General features: G+C 43.5%; 1 protein-coding gene across 1 annotated transcript in view; it reads right to left on the reverse strand.

Moving 5' to 3' along the window:
* Positions 1 to 16,093, reverse strand: part of Tapt1 (transmembrane anterior posterior transformation 1) — a 51,318-nt gene extending 35,225 nt beyond the window's left edge. The window contains exons 1-2 of the mRNA XM_021163301.1: positions 15,891 to 16,093; positions 7,407 to 7,537 (exon numbers count right to left, since the gene is read on the reverse strand). Of these exons, the coding sequence (XP_021018960.1) occupies positions 7,407 to 7,537; positions 15,891 to 16,080 (321 nt within the window). The 5' untranslated portion in view covers positions 16,081 to 16,093. The remainder of the gene's footprint in view (positions 1 to 7,406; positions 7,538 to 15,890) is intronic.
* Between the last annotated feature and the right edge of the window lie 4,792 nt (positions 16,094 to 20,885).

Below are 20,885 nucleotides of genomic sequence, written 5' to 3' on the forward strand. Positions count from 1 at the left end.
GCATCGTCTCACAAGAGACAGCTATATTTGGGTCCTTTCAGCAAAATCTTGCTAGTGTATGCAATGGTGTCAGCGTTTAGAAGTTGATTATGGGATGGATCCCTGGGTACGGCAGTCTCTAAATGGTCCATCCTTTCATCACCGCTACGAACCATGGATGCTTCCTTCTACAGAATACCTTTACCTTCTAACTTTGCCTACTAACTTGTTTTGGATTAAAGGTGTGCACTAAGAGCATGTCTGTATTCCAGCCAGAGGGACTGAAGGTGTGTGCTACGGGCTAAGCCACACCACAACTAGAAAAAGGTATTTTCAGTAAATAACACAATTTTGGGGTTCAGGGTGTGATCAAATATCTTGCAGCAGTAGAAGATCCTGCTGAGAGGCTGGCCAGATGCAGGACCATAAAAGTGTCCTTAAAGCCCTGCAATAAGGTGACAGTTACCCTAATACTTGAGGCCTTCACAGGTTCTGCAGGTAAAGGCAGTCAATGCAAGATGACATCTTTTTAGGCTTAGATCTGATTTTCAGGAAGAGATCAGCCTCATCAGGCTGGCAGTTAAGTAGTCAGGGCAATTAAGAGTCAAAATGGCCTGAGTAAGGGATCATAATGATGTGACATAAGACATCCAAAGCCAACAAGACAGAAAAGAGTTTCCAACAGACAGCTCTCAAGCTGTAAGTTTACAAACAGTTATCTTTTACTTTGCTGGATGGTCTTATGTGCCCAACAGGCAACAGCATTCTCACAACGCAAGGTAGCTGGGAGTTCACTGCTGCTGTCCCATCACATCAAGCCTTATTTCTGGAGGGGCTGCTGGTGTTGTCACTGCTGCCGCAGGCAGGGATATGCCCTGGAGAGAAGGAGAGGAATGCCCAAAGTGCTGAGGTTCAGTCAGACTGCACTGGCCTGCCTTTTTCCCAGTGGCTCCGTAACTGGGGAATGTAGGCAAGGTAGAGTCCTGGACAAAGAAAGTCTACATCCCAAGATGGATTTAGAAGGATGTGTCTATAAATGTATTCTCATGGAATTAGAAACCAAGAGGATGACTGAGAAGTCCCTGACACAAACAGCTGTCTGAGTAAACAGTATGTCAGCTTCACAATAAAACCAAGAACTGTCTCACTGAAATAAAGTGACCCAATAGCTCCTACTATGTTTCTTTTCATGTCTTGTAATAAAACAAAACCAGCCTTATATGATGGCAAACTAAGTTCATTACTATAAAATGAACTTTTGAATCATTCTGTTAAACACTAACCCTGTTTACCCTCAAAAGGGGGAAAGGATTAAGTTCTCCTAGTAGATACTGAAATCTTCCCTTTCTTAGAATTTTTCTGTCACCATTCATTTTCTCTGTTCCTCAAAAGCAAACTCATAAAATAGTCTGTGGTAGTTAGAATGAGAATAGCTTCTATAGACTCATGTATTTGAATCCTTGGTTCCCTGGTTGGTGAAACTATCTGGGGAAGTTTTAGACGTGGCCTTGGAAGAGGTCACTGGGGGTGAGATCTGTTTCAAAAGTCCACACCAGGCCCAGTCTCTGTCCCTGTGTCTGCCTCCAACTTGTAGGTAAGACATAAGGTCTGAGCTACTTACTGCTCCAGGGCCATGCTTGCTTGCTTGCTTGCTACCATCCTCCATACCCCATGATGGTCACATGCTAACCCTCTGAGTCTGCAAGCAAGCTCCCAATTAAATGCTTCCTTTCATAAGTTGTCTTGGTCATGGTTATAGTGTTTCTTCACAGCAGTAGAAAAGTAACTAAGACAGGTTCATATTGTATTAGGCCTCTTGAGATGGCTCTGTCAACCTTCTCATCTTAGATGAAGAAAGTAAAGTCATAAGGAGACTCAAATGAGCAGGCAGTGATGCTGGACCACATGATTCTAGTGTTCAGGGAAGCCCTCTCCCCTTGGTTAACAGTTCATGCTTAGTAATAACACAACTCCACATATCTTGTGGGTGAATTAAAAAGGCTCATGTGTTGAGCATTTGGTTCTCAGTTGATGCCACTAAACTGGGAGATCCTGAGACTTTTAGGAGGCAAAGCCTAGGGAGGGAGGGAGGTTATGCCTCTGACATCTACTTGCATCACTAGGTTCTGCTTCTCTAGCACCTCAGAAGCATGAGCCAAGGACTACGTACGTGAACTTCTGAAATAGTATGTGCATGTAAATTTTGTCTTCCTTAGTTGCTTATGTCTGTGTCAAAAATCTGACCAACACAAATACTTATCATTTCTTATAACCTCCAACCTAATAAATTTAAGACTCATTAAAATTTGAGATGTGCTAGAGGCAGAAAAAAAAAATCTCTATTTTGAGGTTAGCCTAGGCCACACAATAAGTAAGCAATTTAGTGAGATCTGTTTTCAGGTGACAAGAACAGGACTTGGGATTCAATTGCAGAAACTTGCCTCATGTTTATCCTTAGTATGACAAAATAAATAAATAATAAATAAATAAATAATTGATAAGATTCTCTAAAAAAACAGTAGCTATATTTAAGACTAAACTGTGCAGTTTAGTTTTCATAAAATGTATTTTAAAAGTATAATGTACAAAGTATGGTAAATATGAAATAAATGACTGCCCAAAGCGCGCATTACAAGGTAAGGATACAATTTCATTGTAGCTTAACTTTTGGTGACAGGCAAGGTTTATAAACAAGTGATTTTTATAAAATAATATATTTTTATATTTATATCATTTACATTTATATGTAAATATAAAATAATATTTATTGTAACCTATATCTGTCCAACACCAGGAATAACGGACATAAGAGACAAATAAGTCAAGCTGCTTAGAGAGAGGCATGTAACATAAGGAAGGGTGTGAGCTTTCTTTGCTTATTTCCACTTCACACTGACTGCTGCTGTCCTAGTTTTTCAGAAGCAGGGCTCTGAAGCTACCACAGTAACTGTTCCTGAGCCTTTCCTCTGTTGCTAAAGCTCAGCCTTTACTCTCTTAGTCTCCTGTGCTACAGCTGGGGTTGACCATGTGTTTATTTAGCCAGTAAGACACAAGTGAGAGTTCTGGCAGTTTTGGGAAAGCTTTAATTCTATATGAAGGTCAGTCAAAAGCAGGCACTACCCAAGCGCTCTATTTTTTTTTTTTTCCCTTTCCTGATTACAATGAAGATTCAGTAACTTCTAGTTGTCAATTTTCTATTTAAAATCATTAGGCAGGAGAACCAAAGCTAAGTGACCAAGACTGGATGAAACAAGGTCTTGGGCCATGGCAGGTCACTAGCCTGCTGGACTAACTCAGACCTCCCTTGATTACATTTGCTCAAAAGGAGAGAAAATTGTCCGAGCAGGTCTCTGCGAGGGTCACTGTCTGTTCTACACAGCTAGAGCACTCCTAAGGAATATACACTGTGTAGTCTCATCCTGAAGCCTGAGTTCTTAACTGTTCAGCTTGACCAGGAGACAATCCTAGACCTGGCCCATCTTTCAGTCCTTATGGCTCCTTGTTCACATTCAAATCCCCATCCTTGGATCTTTCAGTCCCTTCCCCCACACCACCTGTTGCATGTACACATGCCCTATGATGCCTGTTCACAATCTACCTTTTCCTACCTCTGCCACACATTTTCTTCTCAGGCCCCGCCCTTGACTATTTCCGCAGCTCGCCTTCTAAGCAAACCTTCCCCACCCACCACCCACCCTGCTCCTTTTTTTTTTTTTTTTTTTTTTTTTCTTGAGACAGGGTTTCTCTGTGTAGCTCTGGCTGTCTTAGAATTCACTGTAGACCAGGCTGATCCCAAACTCAGAAATCCACTTGCCTCTGCCTCTGCCTCTGCCTCCCAAGTGCTAGGATCAAAGGTGTGCGCCACCAGCACCTGGCCCTCTGGAAATTCTTAGCAGCATTTTACTTATTTTGCTTAATGGCACTTACCATTCTGTATCTTCTATTATAACTCAATATTGCTAAATATTAATATATTAATCTTAATATAATTCATCATGCTAAAATCTGAGTCTATGTACTTCCATGTTACAAATGCCTAGGATATACCATAAGTACTTAAGACAGAACAGAGCAGTCAGTATGTAATCTTTATCTCCCTCCTTAAATTAGCATATAAACTAATCAGGGGGTTTTAGAAAATGTTATGATGGACAGGTTTTTTTTTTCAATTTTATGTTTTGTAAAATTTTAATTTTTGCAAAATTATTATAATTTTAGATTCACAAAGTCAACACAATTAGCCTTGGACAAGAGATAATTACATATCTGACACATAGAAAATCATTCCCTAGTACCTCCATCCACCAAAATATGGTGGGATGTGAACTCAGTCTGGAAGTCAGCAATAGTAACTGTCACACAGGCCAGAGGACATGGGTCTCTGTCCTCAACTAGTGCCCAGCTGTAGCCCACTAAAGATAAATTCTAAAAGCCATGAGCTATGAATCAACTGTAGGCTATGTCACCTAGTGTTCCTGTATAGTAAATCCTTCATGAGCAAGATCAGGTTTATCTCAAGAAAGCCTGGTTAAAGGAAAGTGGAAACAAACCTGCCCTAGGGTCTCTTTCTATGTGTGGTTAGCAATCTGAGAAAGGCTGCCAGTCAAACATCTCTTGCAGGGTTGGCAAAGTCATGTTTAATCACGGCAAAGCAGGAGATAAAGAAGAGACCCAGGGGAGCCTTGGAACCCGGCCTCTCCCAAGCATCTGCTGCTGTGTCCTGAAAGCTTAGGAATGAAACCCATGGATGAAGAAATGTACCTTGTTCCATAGCAGGACACTCCTCAAAAGGGGCTAAAGTGAGGCTGTTAAAGATTTACACCATCTCTACAGAGTTCAAACATAGCTGATCCACAAGCAGGAGACCCTAGCACAGGAAGGAGAGGGAACAAGCCAGGGGTCACAGCTAACAGCAGTGGGGCTGAGATCTGAGGCTGGCAGCCTGCCCGAGAGCCAATGCAATTCTCTCTGCCTCCCACTGCAATCCCCAGAGAAGCCAGTCTCCTCAGGTTTATGGGAGACAGAACAACACTCCAAAAGTGGACCATAAGCACTCAGTAGCAGACTGTGGAAGTGCCCAGAGCTAGGCAGGACTGAGAGGTTTGTGTAAAAGGAGAAAAGAAATTCACCCCTGCCCAGACTCAGGAAGTAGTCTAAGTGTCAGGGCGTCCTGCCAGGGGAAGAAGTTTGAAAAGGAGAGCTAAAGGAAAGCTGGCGGCACTGCTGAAGCACAGAGCACAGTGCCAAGTAAGGCTGCTGATCCACTGCCATTCCACGCAGTGAGATACTGCTATTCTGCTCCACATTAGCCCACAGCTTTGGGAAGACACTGAGCTCATTTTCCTCCACCTGAAAGTATGAGCATCAATGTTTGTAGTCCTTGCAGACTTCAGAAAAGCACAGAGCTCTCGAATTTTCAAGTACCGCTTCCAGATGATGTTATGTGAAAATACAGTATTTACCAAGAAAACAGCCAATAGGATATCATATGTTGGTATTGACAATGTTCACTAAAAGGGAGACAGTTAAATAATTTAGATTAACCTGGATGCCAAATAGTTTCCTAGGCTTTAAGTGAAGCCCTGCTTCTATGTTAGCAGTCTAGGAGAAGTGCAGTTAACTGAAAAGCCTCACCCTCTTTTGAAGTACTCTGCATGTCCCTCAAAGACCTACAGCAGCCGTCCCTTTCACCGAAGGCAAAATAACTGAGAGGTGAATGCTAATTAATCTGGGATGTTATACATTTAACCTTCATACAAATAATTGCAGTTTTATAAACAGTTAACTCCCGACACAGCAGTGCTCTTTGATACTGTGTTGTTTCTTTCTTTTAGAAGGCAAATCCTGATGACAACACACCACATATATTACTTAGCCCAATAGTGGTCTCACAGTGGACCTTAGTTTAAGAGCATTGTATTAAGTCTTATAAAGACCTGTGGGCACTTCCTCACCATGAAACACAACATCTGCTTGTCACTTCAAAGTTGCAATGAAGGAAAATGCATGTATGCACTGGGCCTGTTGACAGAACTAAGAGACGGTTCAAAGGGATTAGATTCAGTGCAAGGGAGAGCTGGGTGTATTCAGGAAGTCTGGCTGTGTTTGCAGGTAAATTCCAGTATTTTCAGAGAAAAATGGTATCCAGGATTGATCACCAAGAGAGAAACTTTCCTTACAGGGAGAGCGGGCTAAGGCTGGGTGGGTATAGGTTAAGTATGTTGGTAGTAAGTATTTCAGACAAACTTAGCATTAGCAGATTATCTTCACCCTTACTCTGCACTGTGTCTAAACACATCTACACCACAGTTTATTACACAAGAAAATTAAAAAAAAAAAATGTAAAAAGTAACCTAACAGTGCTTCCCAACATAAGAATTGGCTTCATCTTTTTTCCCATTACAAACATCTGTCTCACCTGACCAGCTCCAGACCCAATGCTAGCTAAATCTCTGAAGAAAAATCGCAGCTCCTCTGGTGTTGAGGAAGGGAACACTGCAGAGCCTCTTTCACTGCCCCTCAGCTATCAGTCCCTCAGGCTCCTCCTTAGTGAGGATCCCAGGTAGGCACATTACCCCTGCCTCCTCCTCAGCAGTTTTCTAGTCTCACTCCAGTATAAACTCCTTCACACTTCAGCAGGTAGCACTACCAAGAACCTACATAAAGTCAAGTCGCTTCTTCTCAGCCTTGGAGGCTGGGAGGCAGCCTCCCACCGCCTGCCACACCTCTTCTTCCCAATGCACCGAGAGAACAGCCACTCTAGTAGGAAGCACAGCTCTGAGGAAGCAGCTACCGTAAAGACCTGTGAGCTAGCTCACACATCTTCCTTGTAATAAGATCTGGACTCTCACAGGACTCCTAACTCTAGCCGCATTAGAGGGAAAAGGGCTTTCCTGTCCTCTGCCCGACCCTGCAACAAGAGACTGAGGACCTGGTGTTGTTTTTTTCTGTGTTTTCCTTTAATAGGAGGCTTTCTGTGACAAAATTAAACAAGTCATTTTCTTCCTTGAGGGTCTGTCACATATGGCTATTCTAAGAAACTGAAACCTCGGAAAAGTGTGAAATTAAATACCTTAAGTGGAGAAAAAAAGAAAGAAAGAAAAAGAGAAAGTGATAGTCTAGAAGCACACAACTGCAGGGAGCTGGAGACCTCGGAGATGGAGAGGAAATCCTGAGTTAAAGCCGCTTGGCTAAGCCGCAAATGTGTACCAGAGTGAAGGCGTGAAGATATTTGGTAATGTTCCTCGTACTAAAACCAGCTTTTATAACTCACTTTCTACAAAGCAATCCTATATCCCCAAACACATTCAATCACTTACCACGTTATTTCCAACAGTTTAAAAAGTCATTGGAAGTTGTTCACAAGTTTTTTCATAATTAACACTTTCAAATAATGTTCAGAAATGGAAAAAAAAAAAAAAGAATACCTTTTCCAATTCTCTTGGTATTCGCATACAAGTGTACACCCTTTCTCTTCGCTCTGTATACTTGGCTTCATTATGTTCGAGGAAGTACCCTCTTGTCAGTTCAGCGCTGAGGAACCTCAATAATGACAGTTCTACAGGAAAAAGAATGACACAAAAGAAAAAGAAGTGTTTATTGAGAACTCACAGGCTGGAGCCATAGGTAAAACACATAGAAAACAAACGGGGAATATACAGTCTACAGTTCTGTGCCCACAAGAAAGGGAAACCAGATGACTGGAGAGTGGTGTTGGGGAACTGCTGTTGTTGCATGCTGAAAACCCCACCGGAGTATGGAAAGGATGGCTGCTGAGAACCGAAGGATCCGAAGAACACCTTTCTGACCAGTGCTGAGTCTCATGGTGCTATAGGCCTAGACTGCAGAGATAGGGGATAGAGAGAGAGGAGCAGCTGTAAAGGCTCCATTGATTACGCATTCCAGTAGTCCAAAGGCAGCCCAGGGCCCTGGAAAGCACTGTTTTCAGCCCATGACTATGCCAGCCATTCAGACACAGGTCAGCTGCCTTCTGCTTGGGTAAGCCTGGATATCCTGCAGAAGCCAGCCAGCAATGGCACTTCTCCTTATAAAAGTTTACTCCTGCTAATTGAAAGTTTCCCAATGCCATGAAATCATTAGCTACACAAAGCAGAACCTTTCTTTCGTAGGGCTTGTCCTCGTGTCCATGCTGCCTCTGCTCCTCTGGTGTAAATTCATCCCTTCCGTTTATATCAGTGGAGGAAGGCAAGGCAAAAGTAGCTGATATTCGTTCCACTCTGCAGGACTTCATAAACAGAGGTGAAGGCGCCTGACCTCAGTTCTTTCTGGGATGCCATGCTTCTCCTAACCCCATCATCTCAGCCATCTCTTCAAACCCCTTACCCGACCAACACCTGCATGAGGCTGTATGAGGCTCAACTTTTTCCAGGACCGCAAAAGTTCTCAAACTAATTTCTAAGCTTACTCTGTGATTTCTCTAACAAATGTACCAAAGCACTACCAAGAGGGGATAGTCAAAATGAACCCTCAAAAGCCATTAGGAAGGCAGAAGCCAAGGGTCTGGACAGCATACCTTAAAGAGCTTACTTCTGTCAGCACAGCAATGAATCCCTAGCTCCAGGAGTTTCACATCACATCACATGCTTATTTTTGCTTAGGTAGTATGTTCTATGCACATACTCACACATACACATAAACACACACCTGTATTCGTGAGACTGATAATGCATTTGCAGAACTGTACTGAGAAGTATCTGGGAGTGAACGGGGGGCGGGGGGGGGGCTGGGGGGGTGAGAGGAAGGTAAGCCTTCCTGGAGAGAAAGGCCACCATTTCCCCATTATTGCTTGGCACAAGGCACACAGGGTCATGGTGCACCATGGGATCCTGCCTTCCTTTCTCAGATTATAGTTAAGTCATGGGTGAAATAGGTGCAAGCTACAAATGCTACTGTTTATATTAACAGATGCTCAGTCTTGAAGGTGATGATATAATCTTATCCACAGAGAGTAAAACTGGGCTTTCTAACACTACACCACCATCTGAAGAGGCAAGGGAAGCTTTGCACGCTGTGCTGCATAAGAGAAACAAACGCTGCCACTAGAGAAAGCTCTGCGGATACTCAGGTCAGTGCCAACTTCTGGCACTTGCCATGCAATCTTATTTACCGCCGACTTTACTTAAGGATGACCTAATGAACAGAGAAAGTAGGATTAATCCCAGTGTTCAGCATTGTTGCAACTACTTAATAAATACCAAGGATACACTTTTACAAGATAACTCAGCAGTCGAAAGAGATGGCGAATCTCTACAAGAGAAGAGCTGCTGGGTGCTAGAGCTGGCACTCTTCTGAGACTGGGGAGTTAGCAGGGAATGAAGGCGGTCGGGCTTCCGCCCATGGTCCCCACTGATCATAATTATAAACAACAGCCCAAGGGCCCTGGGTAACCCCTGAGAGCAGCCACTGCAAGGATGGGAGGCTTCCTGTCCCCAATAAGAGACAGACGCTTGGACAGAACAGGAGTCTGTCTTCTGTGTTAAAGAGACACACAGTCAGGTCATTATATAGTACTTTTATAGTTTAAAAAGCAAACTAAAACAAAAAGGCCTGAATACATCTTGTTTATTGGGCAAATTCTCTTTAACAGTGGTGTCTGCCGAGGCCAGTTTTTGGTGTAATCAGTGTTTTGGTTCACAGGTCCACAAAAACAATGTGGGGTCAACTGGCGCTAAAGGGACTTTAGCAGCACCAGCTCTCTCCGCTTTTAGGTCTACGATGGTAAAGTCATGCCAGTCGTGGTGGCGCACGCCTTTAATCCCAGCACTTGGGAGGCAGAGGCAGGCGGATTTCTGAGTTCGAGCCAGCCAGGTCTACAGAGTGAGTTCCAGGACAGCCAGGGGCTACACAGAGAAACCCTGTCTCGAAAACAAAACAAAACAAAACAACCCCCGATGGTCGAGTCACAGGTCTCTTGTTTTCAAAGGGAAAACGGAACCTTCTACCAGTTCTGTAACACCTGTTTCCGACTTGCCTTCCACACAGATCCTTGAGGCACTTGACAGTGTTTGTGTGAAAGCCGATGAAAACCACAGGGTATGATGTGGTGTCATGAACTCCAGTTCCTTTCTGTATATTAACGGTAAAATTAACCATTTGGTTGTCACCTAAATCTATAAATGCTGCTTCTGCCATTTGGGTTCTATGGTGGAAAGCATCACAGTACATTTAACTAAGGCTATAACCAAAATTAATTAGGTTTCATAAATAGGTTATGATATAAACAAAAATGTTTCAGCAATATTATAAATACAAAAAAGGACTGTGTAAGAAAACTACCTCTAGAAAGGCAAGAATCTTAGTGTTAAACACCAAGTTAGATTCTTAACTGCTGAGCCATCTCGACTGCCTCCCCACATTCAGTTCTTTAATGGTATAATAGTAAACAATGAAAGTGTATTCTTTAAGTACAAACACTCAAAACTATAAAACAGATTCTATAGCTATGGCTGTCTCCAAGTCACAGAGAGGCAGAGGACATCGTCTCCAAGGCAACACCAAGAGTAAGCAGTAGAGCAGATTCTAAGTTCTGGCCAAGTGGGTGCTTTTCACCGCTGGATTATATATTCCACTACTGTTCTTTCTTGAAGCAAGAACTTGCTATGGAGTCTTGGCTGGCTGGCTGGCCTATATAGACCTGGTTGGCCTCAAGTTTACAGTGATCCTCCTGCCTCTGTTTCCACAGTACCAGAATTACAGACATGAGAAACCATGCCCAGCACTAAGTGCTTTTAAAAACAGATATCTGCACATTTTCTGAAATGTCTAGTACACCATCAGTCCCCGCACTCTGCACTTCCACAGAACCTGGGTTCTGTGCAGCCACCCTAATAGCAGACTCTGCTATAAGACCATGAACCAAGTACCATGTACCTTATTTTTCCAATGTCCATCTCTGAGTAAGCTCTGGTGTAACATTGTCTCTACACACAACCAACACCATGCTAATAGACCACAGAATGGTTTTTAAAGGTACAGTAAAATAATAATGACCAAAAGCCCAAGCTTCACAGGATAAACTATCTCAAAGCCTTTACTTGCTTCCATATCAACAATTCATAGAGATAAGACCAGGTTTAACAGATGGGATCCTTGCACTCTGAAACAGTTTACAAAGGCCTTGTGTTCATTCCTTTATATAACTCTAATAACAATTACAACTAAAAAGGAGGCACAAAAAAGATATTCACATAATACAAATGAAGAAACTGAGAAAATTAACAGACCCAGTCGAAACTCATTTAAAAGGACAAATGTGAGAGTGAAGACCAGAACTGACCTGTGAAATGCGCTGTGCTCTTCTCTCACCATAATTACACCCAGTCACCCACTGTTATTTTAGAGAAAAAGACCTGGCCGGAATATGCTTTTCAATCATGCCACATGAAGGGTCTTCCACTGCCTTAGGCCTGACCTGTCAAGCGATCTTGCTGTTTGTATGGTATGCCCCCCACCCCCTGTTACTCCCTGGAGAAGTCTGTACTTCTTAATGAGATATTCAGCACACCAGTGCATGGTGGCTTTGCTAAACTTTCTCTGGTATTCTATAGACTTATCTGACTTTACTTGTCCTGTGACTTCGGGTTTAGTCTTCTGAAAACAGAAGGATTTTACTACTGAATTATAAGTGTGTCTATTAGAAGAATGTGAACATTAATAAAAGTAAAATAATATCAGTCATAAGTACAAAGCAATCCCACCAGAATAAAATCAATATTCATCTATCACAGAAACATTCTGTAATCCTTTACCTTTAATTGAGAAATAAGAGTAGAAATTCTTTTCCTTTGCTCCTGAAATAAGAACTATTAGTCTTACTCATCCGAGACAGCTTACTTTAGAAATTAGAAGCTAGGATCAAAAACTATTTATTAAAAGTAGTGAGTAATCATACATATATTTATATATTCAGCAATATGTCTAAATATATCTTTCTTAAAATAGCACTGCGCATTAAAAAAGCAAATTGGAAAGGAATACTGGTTGACTGCTAAGAAACCATGAAACAAGCTTGTCTCTAGCCTTAAGTAAAAGAAGTGTTTATAAAGTTTAACAAGGTATCTAAAATAGTAAACGAGCCTTTCTTACACACAGGCATACTTTTATACAGGGAAACTAGGAATTAACTTTTCTAGGAGACAATACAATAGGAGTTTTGCCTTTCTAAGTCAAATGTAAAAAAAAGAGCCATTTTGCATACTATATTCAGCTTCTTGAGGCTTTTTGTTGGTTTCTTTGCTGGGTTGTTTTGGAGACATGGGCTCTCCATGTAGCCCAGGCTGGCCTTGAACTCAGGATCTTCTTACTTCTGCCTCCCACCCTTTAAAAACCGTTTATGGTCTCCTTTAGGATAGTAAAGAGCAGAGTAGTCATACACTTAGAGACAGAAGAAGGTACCCAAATGGAAGGCACATCTTAACGCTAACAAAGCAAAGGATTAACAGTGTGATGTGTCAATAATCCTCCAGCCAGCTTAAAATTTCAAATCCACAGACAGTAGAATGCAAGGAATAGGAATTGTCTGAATTCCATCGACAATCTCTGTGGGAACTGCTAACAGAAAACCAGTTGGCTTTTCTGGGTTTCAGGTTTTCTTTCTTCTCCCGGAGATACAGCAAGATGTGTAAAAGGCAAGGAGAGAAACAAATCGGACAAGAGTTGAGTTCCAGAAGTCAAGTCATCATTACAAAGAGAACAATAGTCACAGCATTGTTCCATCACAAACAGCACTGTGGCCACACCTGACATCAGGCCTCTCACTTTACAAGCAATGCTTATCTGCTCACCTCCTGCGCTTGCCTTACAGGGAGCTGTTTCATGCTCATGGGTAGAAGTCATGTTTATCTTACACCAAGCCTCTGTTAGGTCTCCACGGAGAGGAAGACAACTAAGTTAGAGACTATTTAGTAGTGGCTCAATGAAGCAGAGCCAAGTGGATTAAGCAAGCAGTCTACGAAGTTCAACAACTGAACCAAGAAGACAGAGTTCCGTATTCTTAGTCCAACATGGACTTGCTCCCCATTGACTGCTAGAGCCATACATGGCTATGCAGAATCTCACCTAGAACCCTGCAGACGAGTCAAGAGGGGAAAACGCAGGAACCGGATGACAGGCATTGCTTAATCTTGTCTATGTCGAAAAATGCAACGTGACATGGCAGTAATGTTAAGAGCACGGTGAGAGCGCAGTTCTTGGTGAGCACTCTTCCCAGAGTTCCAGCTCAGTTACCACACATGGGGATGAACCAGCATCCAGCTCTAACCGTGTTAAGATGAAAGTACTAGTATCTGTCATACAATTCATGCATTAAAAAAAATGCTGCTGAGGATCAAATGATAGCAGTCTGCAAAGAAACAAAAAGCAAGTATAACTGATATACATATACATATAACATGTATATTTATAGCTGTATATACTCATATATATGTATATATGTAAATATATATATGTATATTTACATATATACATATATATGTATATATTTACATATTTCCTCAGCAGATAAATTAAGATGAACCTTAAACACTACAGCATTTTATTTTACTCCAAGTGTGGATAATCACCTTACTATATGTTCATGTAAAGAGAATACTAAAACTGCTAGGACCCACAAATAAATGTCTTATAAAGGAGCTCTGAACGCCTTGGGGAAAATGATAAAAGGGACATTGGAACTAAGTGATGGTTAAGGCCATCAAAACACTAAGATTATGACTTTCAAAAGGAACGGCACAGACTGCCCCAGCTTGCAGAGGGGAGGACAGGCAAGTCCACAGGAACCTTTACAGAGAATGGACGATTAATACCTTAGTGACATAAACGACTCAGAAAGATGTTTCCAGTCTGACACTAGGTGGTGCCCTCTGGCCCAGCCAACCGGTTCCTATTTCTTGGTAAGGAGGCAAAGAAAGAAAACAGAGCAGAAGAGAAAAGCACTTGGGGGTGAACAAAAAGAACGCCTGGATTTCTAAGCAAGTGGGGATGCTGTGGTCAACTGCAGACCCAGTCACAGGTAGACACGCATCAGCAACAGTGAGAGCTGCCTGGCTCTTAGAACAGACACCAGGGGTAAGAAGAGGGTCCATACAGGAAAACCACTGGCTGGTACTTCTGAAATGTTCCTGGGATGCCTGCCTAGATCCCTAATGCCATCTACCAAAGCGGGAGTAACCACTATCTTTTCCCTCATACAAAACTGATGGAAACAAGGAGGGCCACCCTAATATCCACGGCTTCATGCCGGCTCCCTAGTAAGGTCTTTCTGCCACTGCAGGTTGAAAATCCAGGTTTAAGCCTGTTAAGTATATGATGCTCAGTGTACCGCCTCTGTGAAGAATGAGTGTGTGATATGATGTTAAATTTATACAAGTCCAAGTCTCCAGCTCAGCCCAGGGGTGTTCACTACTTCAAAAGTTCAAGGTCTATGTTAGTACCAGGGAAGAATAAATGTACTTCACTTCAGAAGTTCAAGGTCTGTGTTCACCAAAGGCTCTGCACAGCTTCATTGTCTTTCTTCATGCAAACAACATAAAGGCTTTTCTGAAGCTTGAAAAGGTTTCAAAGAAACCGTAGTGAAACCTGGTCACATCTATTTGCTTGCCCTAGTCAAGTCTAAGCGAACCAGCGGCTGAGAGATTGACGACTTTGGTTTACTTAGGTATTGCCAATTTAGAAAGCAAACATTCCTGCAAGCAAGTGTTTAACTGACAACTAAACCAAATAGAAAATAAAGGGAAAAATTTAAGTGGCTAAACAAACAAACAAACAAACAAACAAGGCACACAGCCGGTGCCTGAGTTTTCAAAGATATGGAGACTGATGCAAAACTCTATGTCCAATTCTGAGAATTAGCAAGTCTATCAGGATCTATCCACCAGTCTTACAGACTTTTAGGACTCTTATAATTTCAATACCCATAGTGAATGGAGTCAACCTTATAACTTTAATGTGTATTTATATAAGCTGCAGGACCTTATTCCACTGCATTAGCTCAGAATAAGTTGAAAGAAATGTCATCAAGTTGCTGTCCAAGATCTTGGATCTACGATGCAAGAATTAAAATGCAATCACTATTATACCCAATGAAACGGCCAAACCAAAACTTTCCCTTTTGCTTCCGGGCTTAATAGAACGCTTCAGTGTAAATACCAAAGCTGTTAAAAGTTCTTAAAATAATAAGATCCTTGAACACAATAGAACGATTCAGTGTAAATACCAAAGCTGTTAAAAGTTCTTAAAATAATAAGATCCTTGAACACATGGGAATTGTAATATTTTAACAGTATGCTTCAGAGCTTATGGGCAGTAGGGCTTAAAAGTGGTACGTATTTTCTTGTGTGACAAACTGTTTCTTCTGGCTTAAGTTTTAGTTTAGGAAAAACTCCACATGTAACATTTTAAGGGGTGCCGCACATTTCTGTGTGGGAGAAAACTACTGAACTTCACGGTCACGATCACACTGTCAGCTGAGTCTACGAAAAATGGATTCGGCGGGCAAGTTAACAGGTTTCCGAGACTCAACTTCGCATAAAACCACAGGGGGAAGAGTCACCTCGGCATTGACATCGCCTAGAAAGCCCTGCGTTTCCCATTTTTGACCTCCTTCGGATGTGGGAGATGCCTGTCACTGTTGAGGCCGGTCGCGAACTCTCGGGGACCGGGGACCGACGATCTCCCGGGCGCACCTGGCTCGGGGATGGCCGCGGGAACGTCGGGCCGCGCGCACTAGCCGCCGGGGTAGCTGTCACCGGCCGTGGGGACATGGGAGCCACCGGAGCCGCGGCCGCTCCGCGCGCAGATGGAAGGCGCTGGCGTCCCCGCCACCACAGCCCGGTCGGCCCCTCGGTAGCCCGCCGCGGCCTAGTGCCGCCCGCCCGCCCGCCCGCTCGCCTCACCTGCGCGGCCGCGGCGCTTCTCCCGCCGCCGGTCGCTCTCGTAGAAGCCCAGCGTCTCGGTGTGCTGGGGCGCGGGCCCATGGCCGCCACCACCCGGCTGCTCCGCCTCGCCGCGGCCGGTCCGCTCGGGGCCGTCCGCGCCGCCACCGCCGCCTTCTCCCGGGGCGGCCGCGTCGCAGACGCCCGCCATGTTCCGAGAGCCACACACTGTCCCCGCCACCTCCCTCCAGCCGCCCGCCCGGCCTCCGCCTCCCGCCGGCCCCCTCGCCGCCTCGCCCCGCCCCTCGCCCGGGCAGCCGCCATCCGTAGCCCGCCGGCCGGCGCGCGCCATTGGCGTCAGCGGCGCGTGGGAGGCCGCGGTGGCCGCCGCCACGGCCGCCGCCATCTTCTTCCTGCCGTCGCCGTGGCGCGCGGCGGGCTCTGCGGACCGGGGCGCAGCGCCCGGCTCCATGTCGCCGGGTCGCGCTGTGGGGGACGGCGGGCGGCGGCGGGGCTCGGCGTGGTTGTCCGCGCGGCCCGAGCCCCTTGTGCCCGTGCGGTGGCCGGAGTGCGCCGGCGCGACCCGCCTGGCCTTGGCTGCACGGCGACTGGGGCCGGGCTCCAGCTCTGTGGCTCCCGCCGGCGCCGACCCGGTGGCTCTGCTGTCTTGGCTGCATCTCTCCTGCATATTTATGATCGTCTGTCACATTCCCTGTCCGTGGACAGTGTCCAAAGCCTAGCTCGGGGGAGCGTGCCAACAGGTGGGGGACTCGGCCCGACGGGCAGTGTGCTCGATGCGCCTAAAGCACCGGGGACATTCTGGGCTGCCTTTCGGGAATAGGGTTATGTGACTGCGGGTGGCAGCCAAGGCAGCCTGGTTCTGTCAGATTGTCACCGCTTGCCGTGAGACTTGTGACCCTTACCCCCTCACTGATAGCCACGGATAGCCGCGCTGAGACCAACGGATGCTCGCTGGGTGCAAATGAATCCGCCTCAGCCTTGGGAGACCTTCACCTGGGATTCCTACGTTCTTGCTGCGCGCCCCTGTAACGCACGCGGTGGCCCCTGGATTGCCTTCATACCCACTTCAGAACTAACCTGCATTGTTGCAACTTTTTAAATGAGTAGAAGCATAGCAAATACCTCTTCACTCTCTAAACTGCCCTACACTTAAGCCGAGAAGCGATGGAGCAGGCCCTAGAACATCCAGGAGAGAGCCTTAGGGGTGGATAGCTAGATACCCAATTGCAACTTTTCTGAACTGTACTGCAGCAAGGCCTTTTGACAGTAGGGCGGGATGAAGGGATAGGAGGGTCAAAGAGGAACTTGCAAAGTCCAAGAAATCCCAATACCAATCCAATGTAAACTTTACACTGTGGAAAACCAAACCCTGCAGAGAATATTATTTAAAGTCAGTTTGATTTTATTTGGTAAAACTGGATCTTAAAAATAGTGCCCTTGACAAAGCTCCAGCATCATGAAAATCAAAAGACACAGAGTTTTATATACTGTAAGGTTTCTTCCAACCTAAGTTTATTATCTATTCCAAATCTTAAATAGTCAAAGAAGGGAGAGGGGCCCTGTCAGGGTTGCTATTTAAAAACTCCTGTTTTAAAATGATATTGCTGGAAATCTAGAACTATGTCTTTCCTTTATAAAGATTATATTTAGTTGCTATTTATATGTTCCTCAGAGATTTTCCTGGTTCGATACTATCAAACCCCAAAATAAGTAAGCATTCAGAAAGGTTGAAGTTAGGTTACAAATAACATTAAGATGCAAACACCTTACAAAGTACAGAACGTTTAGTTTTGTGACCTTGGCATTGATATATAGGGCAAAAAGGTACTATTTCTCTTTTGTGACAAGTTGGAATACTTTATGATGTTTTTAGTTTGCTACTATTAAGTGAATTAATCTCTTGATAGCACATACAGCATATTTATTACCCCTAGGTTGTTTGAAATGAGTGCCTCACACTTTTCTTGAGTAAAAGCAAAACCAAAATAAATGAAAACTCTAATGAAAACATCCCTCATCGTGGAAAGACCTGGACTCCTCTGGCTTTCCGTGTTTGAGCAAATGAGCAGAGGGGAGCCTCTTTCTGCCCTATTTCCCCCACCGAGAAATCACATTTGGGCCAGATTCTTAAAACATCACAACTATGCCAAAGTCTAAGCATTCCCCATTTTAGATCCTTGTGCAATGTAGTTTAAAAAGCTAGATTAGCCTGTTGATATTATCAAGATTTATAGGAAATGTGTGAAATCCTTAGCTAGAGTCACTTTGTACTTGGTCTAAAACTTAAAAAAAAAAAAAAAAAAAGAAATGAAAGCACAATAACTATACTGATAACATATCAAAGATTTCCATAGCTCTATGTGCCCTCTTCCTTTTCTCTGCACTCCTCCTTTATTCGTTGATGTGGGAGAACTAACTGGTGGATGCAGGCTGGACTTCTGGGCTCTAAGCTGCGGTTTGCTTCTCCAGCCTCAGGTTCTCCAGGAGCAAGCAAGCTTCCAAGATTATTCCAGTGAGTGTTCCAAAGGACACTACTCCCCGGGGGCATCTGAGGGTGGCTGAAATGTGAGGACTGGAAGGGATGGCTGGAGTGTAGCTCCAGAGGCAGAAGTCATGTAGCTGCAGAGGCAGAAGTCACATGGCTAGTGAAGCCCGTGGGACTCCACCAGAAATCTGCTCTGACAATGCATGGCTTCTGTTTCGGGCAACATGGAAGTCAGTATTTCGTTCTGAAGCTGTAGCCCTGAGTTTAATTCATTTGCTGTTTTATCTTCAGAGAAAAACTTGTATATTTTTTGGTGGTGATGATACTTTTTTTTTCTTAAGATTTATTTTAAGTGGATGTGGGTGTTTTGCCTGTGTGCATGTATGTGTTGTATGTGCCTGGAGCCCAGAAGAGGACATTGGATCCCCTAAAACGGGAATTAACAGATGGTTGTAAGCCATTTTGTGGGTGCTAGAAACTGAACCCAGGTATTCTGCAAGAGTTCTTCACTGCTGAGCCACCTCTCCTGCTTTGGAGTGTTTGTTTGTTTCAGAGGTAAAGTTTCACATAGGCCAGATTGGCCTTAAAATCAATGATCCTCCAACCTCATCCTCCCAAGTGCTGGTATTATAGATAAGGTTAAGAGTTGAGGCCTTTTTAAAAAATCTAAACAGCTTCACTGAAGGTTAGAAATAAAAATATACTATTGTGTCTACAGTAAGTCTTGCAGCGAATTGGTAGGGGTTCGTTGTATTTCTAGGCTTCAGTAGTGTCTTTTACCTTTGCCGATCTTTTCTCCCCCTATAACTGAGTCTCATGATGTTTTATCCTCACTGGGTTTGCTCCATAGAAATTAACTTTGTTTATTTTTAGAAGAAATAACCACACTGAATTTGCCTTTGATTGTAATATGCCCATTCCAGCTTAACAGTAACCAGCAAAATCTTATTCCTATGTGTTTGCTCAGCATAAGGATATTTGACTGAGATCACAGTAATTCAAACTCTGAAAATTATACGTAACATTCTGTTCTAATAATCCTTTGCTAAAAGGGATAGTTGGACAAAGATACCGAGTTCTGAAAGGTAGGCTTTGTTTATTTACTTATTTACTTACTTGAGGTAGGGTTTCTCTGTATAGCCCTGGCTGTCTTGGAATGTTTTCCGTAGACCAGGCTGGTCTTGAACTCAAAGATCTGCCTGCCTTCCTTGAGTGCTGGATTTAAGACATGACGGCATGTATCGCCATCACCGCATGGCAGACTCTGCTTATGTGACAAAAGTGTGAACATAATCCATATTCTGTTAGTTAACAGGATCTTCAGTTTACCATCAGATATATTGATTCCATATAGGCATTTAAATTTCTGGAAAATTCTAAAATACTGATGAAAGGGACCTAGGAAATGACTTACCAGTTCCTCATTCTAAATGTTTCTCTTTGAGGTGAAAAGGTATTTCTCATCACAATTGAAAAAAAAAATCATATCACATTTAGAACTATTTTTTATCACCTAATTAACATTTATGCTTATGGGAGAAACTCATATCTTCCCCTATATTTATTGTTACTTCTTTTTAAAAAAATATTTATTTTATGTATATGAGTACACAGTCACTGTCTTCAGACACACCAGAAGAGGGCATCAGATCCCATTACAGATGATTGTGAGCCAGTATGTGATTGCTGGGAACTGAACTCGGGACCTCTGGAAGAGCAGTCAGTGCACCTTAACCGCTAAGCCATCTCTCCAGCCTTTTTTGCTATTTCTTAACATTCTCTTTATTTCTACCAAGCATACCTTAAGATTCAGAAGACAGACAGATCTTAAGGTCTCCCAGTCCCTGTTGCTAGCCTTACGGGTGCTTTGTTCCTCTGTTCCTCCGTGGTGAACTGTTTATTGCTGGACTGGGCTGCTCATCAAGCCGTAGTTGGTAATAGTGAGCTTTGTATACTACTTGGATAAATAGTTTACCTTTTCCTAGTGTTTCTAATTGAAGTACCATGGGTTTGGTAACTAAGTATTTGTTTTCTTCTCCCTCTTTTAAAGTTCTCTGGGCTGTGATCCTGCTCCTGTAACTGGGTCTCATTCTGCTCAGTCATCGGTTGGTCCTGTATACTATACATTGCCCCTGGCTTCCGAGGTACTGAAAGGGATTGTGCTCTCTAGCTCTTATAAGACCTAGGTAACCCAACTGTTTACCTACCACTTTCCCCTTGATTATAACAAATCATTAAAAATACATAATAAAATTACTAATTCTCAAAACAATCCTTTTGGTTTGTGCCTTTCTGGTTTTAGAGATCCATGTGATCTCCAATTGTCCTTTTACAGGCATGTGTTTTAGCTGACAAATGGTTTTCTCAAAACAACCCCTGGGGTGTGTATGTGTGAAAGTGGGCAAAATAGTTGTTTGAGACTAGAACAGAGGTTGGGATTTCCAGTTCTAGTTCTCCCTTTCCAGGATTGAGCTTATATTAGTAAAATGCTTCTGCTCTTTCTTGACATT

This window comes from Mus caroli, chromosome 5 (genome assembly GCF_900094665.2).
Source record: "Mus caroli chromosome 5, CAROLI_EIJ_v1.1, whole genome shotgun sequence".
Taxonomy (NCBI): domain Eukaryota; kingdom Metazoa; phylum Chordata; class Mammalia; order Rodentia; family Muridae; genus Mus; species Mus caroli.